Source organism: Gastrolobium bilobum, unplaced genomic scaffold, assembly GCF_033153095.1.
Source record: "Gastrolobium bilobum isolate Gb01-03AN ecotype WA unplaced genomic scaffold, APGP_CSIRO_Gbil_v1 utg18870, whole genome shotgun sequence".
Lineage (NCBI taxonomy): Eukaryota > Viridiplantae > Streptophyta > Magnoliopsida > Fabales > Fabaceae > Gastrolobium > Gastrolobium bilobum.
Window position 1 is genome coordinate 107,312 of NW_026899427.1, and position 2,186 is coordinate 109,497.

The window sequence follows — 2,186 nt, forward strand, 5'->3', positions numbered from 1 at the left end:
TACACTAGTTTTGTAATGCATTTGGAGGAACAGGGACAGGGTGTTATGTAGTTTTACATTTACTACTATACTGTTTCTAGAGTGTCTACTTGGCTTTTTGAAAACAACAATTAATTAAAGGACCAGACCATACATTGGATATCCAATTCCATTCTCTTGTACACTGTTGCACATTGATTTCTATATTCCTCATAAACAACAAAACAGAAACAAAAATTCAAATTAAACTAAACCAATAACAGAAGAGAAACAAAAAAAATAACACATTCAATACTTCTTTTAATTCAAAGTTTTATCTGTCATCGAGTACGAAACAGAAAGCGATAAACAAACAGAATTTGTACCCTAAAGGTATCCTCTTACCCAACAAAAACAGAAAGTTATGACTTAAATGACAACCAATTACAATCATAAGAAAAAAATGAGGACGAAGAATTAACCATATGAAATCTTTCATAACCTCTAAAAGAATCATATGGAGAAAACAGAAAAGGATGGTGGAGAAGCTTGCTAGCAGTCCATCTCTGACTAGGATTTTTGATGAAACATTTGGTCAAGAAATCTCTGCAATCCTCACTTACTCCATTAGGTATCATTGGTGCTTCTTCAAGGACAGCAAGCTTGTACATCATCTCATCTATAGTTGGAATCATCTCCTTCGAAGTTGGAGGGTTCCTCCATACATATAACCCAGTGATCATCTCTATGACTATACATCCAAGAGACCATATATCCAATGAAGTTTCAATCTGACCCTTAACTGATTCTGGTGACATGTATAATGGTGTCCCTCTAAACTTGAAATTCCAAGACTCAGCATTGATAATCTCTTCTTTAGTCTTGGACAATCCAAAATCTGCAATCTTGAGTTGATACTTTGCATCATTCTTAGATGAAGGAAATAGAAGAATGTTGTCGGGCTTTAAATCACAGTGAACAACTCCGGCTTGATGAATGCAAGAAAGCCCTTTAAGAAGCATAATGGTGTAGATTCTTGCTTCACTCTCAAGCAGTGGCCCCTTCCTAATTAAGTCTCGGAGAGAGCCATAAGGTGCAAATTCCATAACAAGATTATAGATGAATTCACCCTTCTCAATAGTGAATTGGCCAAAGTAGCATTGAATGAATTCTTCACAACCAATCAACGATCTCATTATATTTTCTTCTCTCATCAATGAACCTATTGAGAGAGGCATTGAACTCTTCACAGCCACCACATTCCCTATGCATTCTTGTGGAGCAACCATGGCAGCAAGGTAGACAATAGCAGAGGACCCCTTCCCTAAAATTCTCAACTTCTCCCATTCAGCCATCATCTTTTTTCTTTTTTCTTGTTTTTTGGTAAACCGATCTTTTTCTTTCTTCTTAAGTCTTCAACTGTGTCAAACTAAACAAAAAAAAACAAGGTTAGTGTATAAGAAGATATTGCAAGAAACAAATATAATAAATATTACATAGCTAAAAGTATATCTACAGCTTCCAAATTTAGATATTCTATACATATTTAAAATTTAGATTTATTTTATTCTTTATCTTTCCTTTTTTATATGATTGTGCACACGTGATAATATATGGCTTTAAATGATTAACTCTGTCAAATATGGAATCTCCAACAACTCCAAATTTTTAACTAAAACGAAGGGACCAACAACAGCTTTTCGTAGGTAGTACACAACTGTACAATAACTGTCGGATTGAAATAACTAAACGGCTATAAAAATAATTGACTAAAAACATTCCTTCATCCTCTGTCTAATTTCTTAGTTATTAATTTTTTAAACTTTTTTTAAGTTCCATAAAATATGTAAGGTATTAAATTAACATAATATTTTCTCCAATTTACTTTTCCTCTACGTTGCACCGATGACATTTTGCCACACCAAAGGTAATAAGGCTAGTGGGATTAGTTTTTTACAGCTATAGATTTAGACTTCAAAAATTAATTAAAGAGTGAATTTAAAAAATATTAAAAAGTCAAATTAATTAATTAAGGGAGTGTAGCACTCTAAGGCAAGACCTTTGACCTTTAGGACACCAGAAGCAATTTTTTTTTTTTTTTTTTTTTTGGTAATTTGAACTCTTTTTTCATATTTTAAGTTACATCTAGACAGACACCCATAATTGATAACAATTTGTCATAGACATTTATCTTCTGCTAAAGTATCCTCTGTTGGTTGACATACATG

General features: G+C 32.8%; 1 protein-coding gene across 1 annotated transcript; it reads right to left on the minus strand.

Annotated features, from left to right (window-relative positions):
* Positions 1-380: 380 nt before the first annotated feature.
* LOC133290413 (mitogen-activated protein kinase kinase kinase 20-like) lies at positions 381-1,313 on the minus strand. Its single transcript, XM_061488491.1, has one exon. It carries the CDS (start codon positions 1,311-1,313, stop codon positions 381-383), a length of 933 nt encoding a protein of 310 aa, XP_061344475.1.
* Between the last annotated feature and the right edge of the window lie 873 nt (positions 1,314-2,186).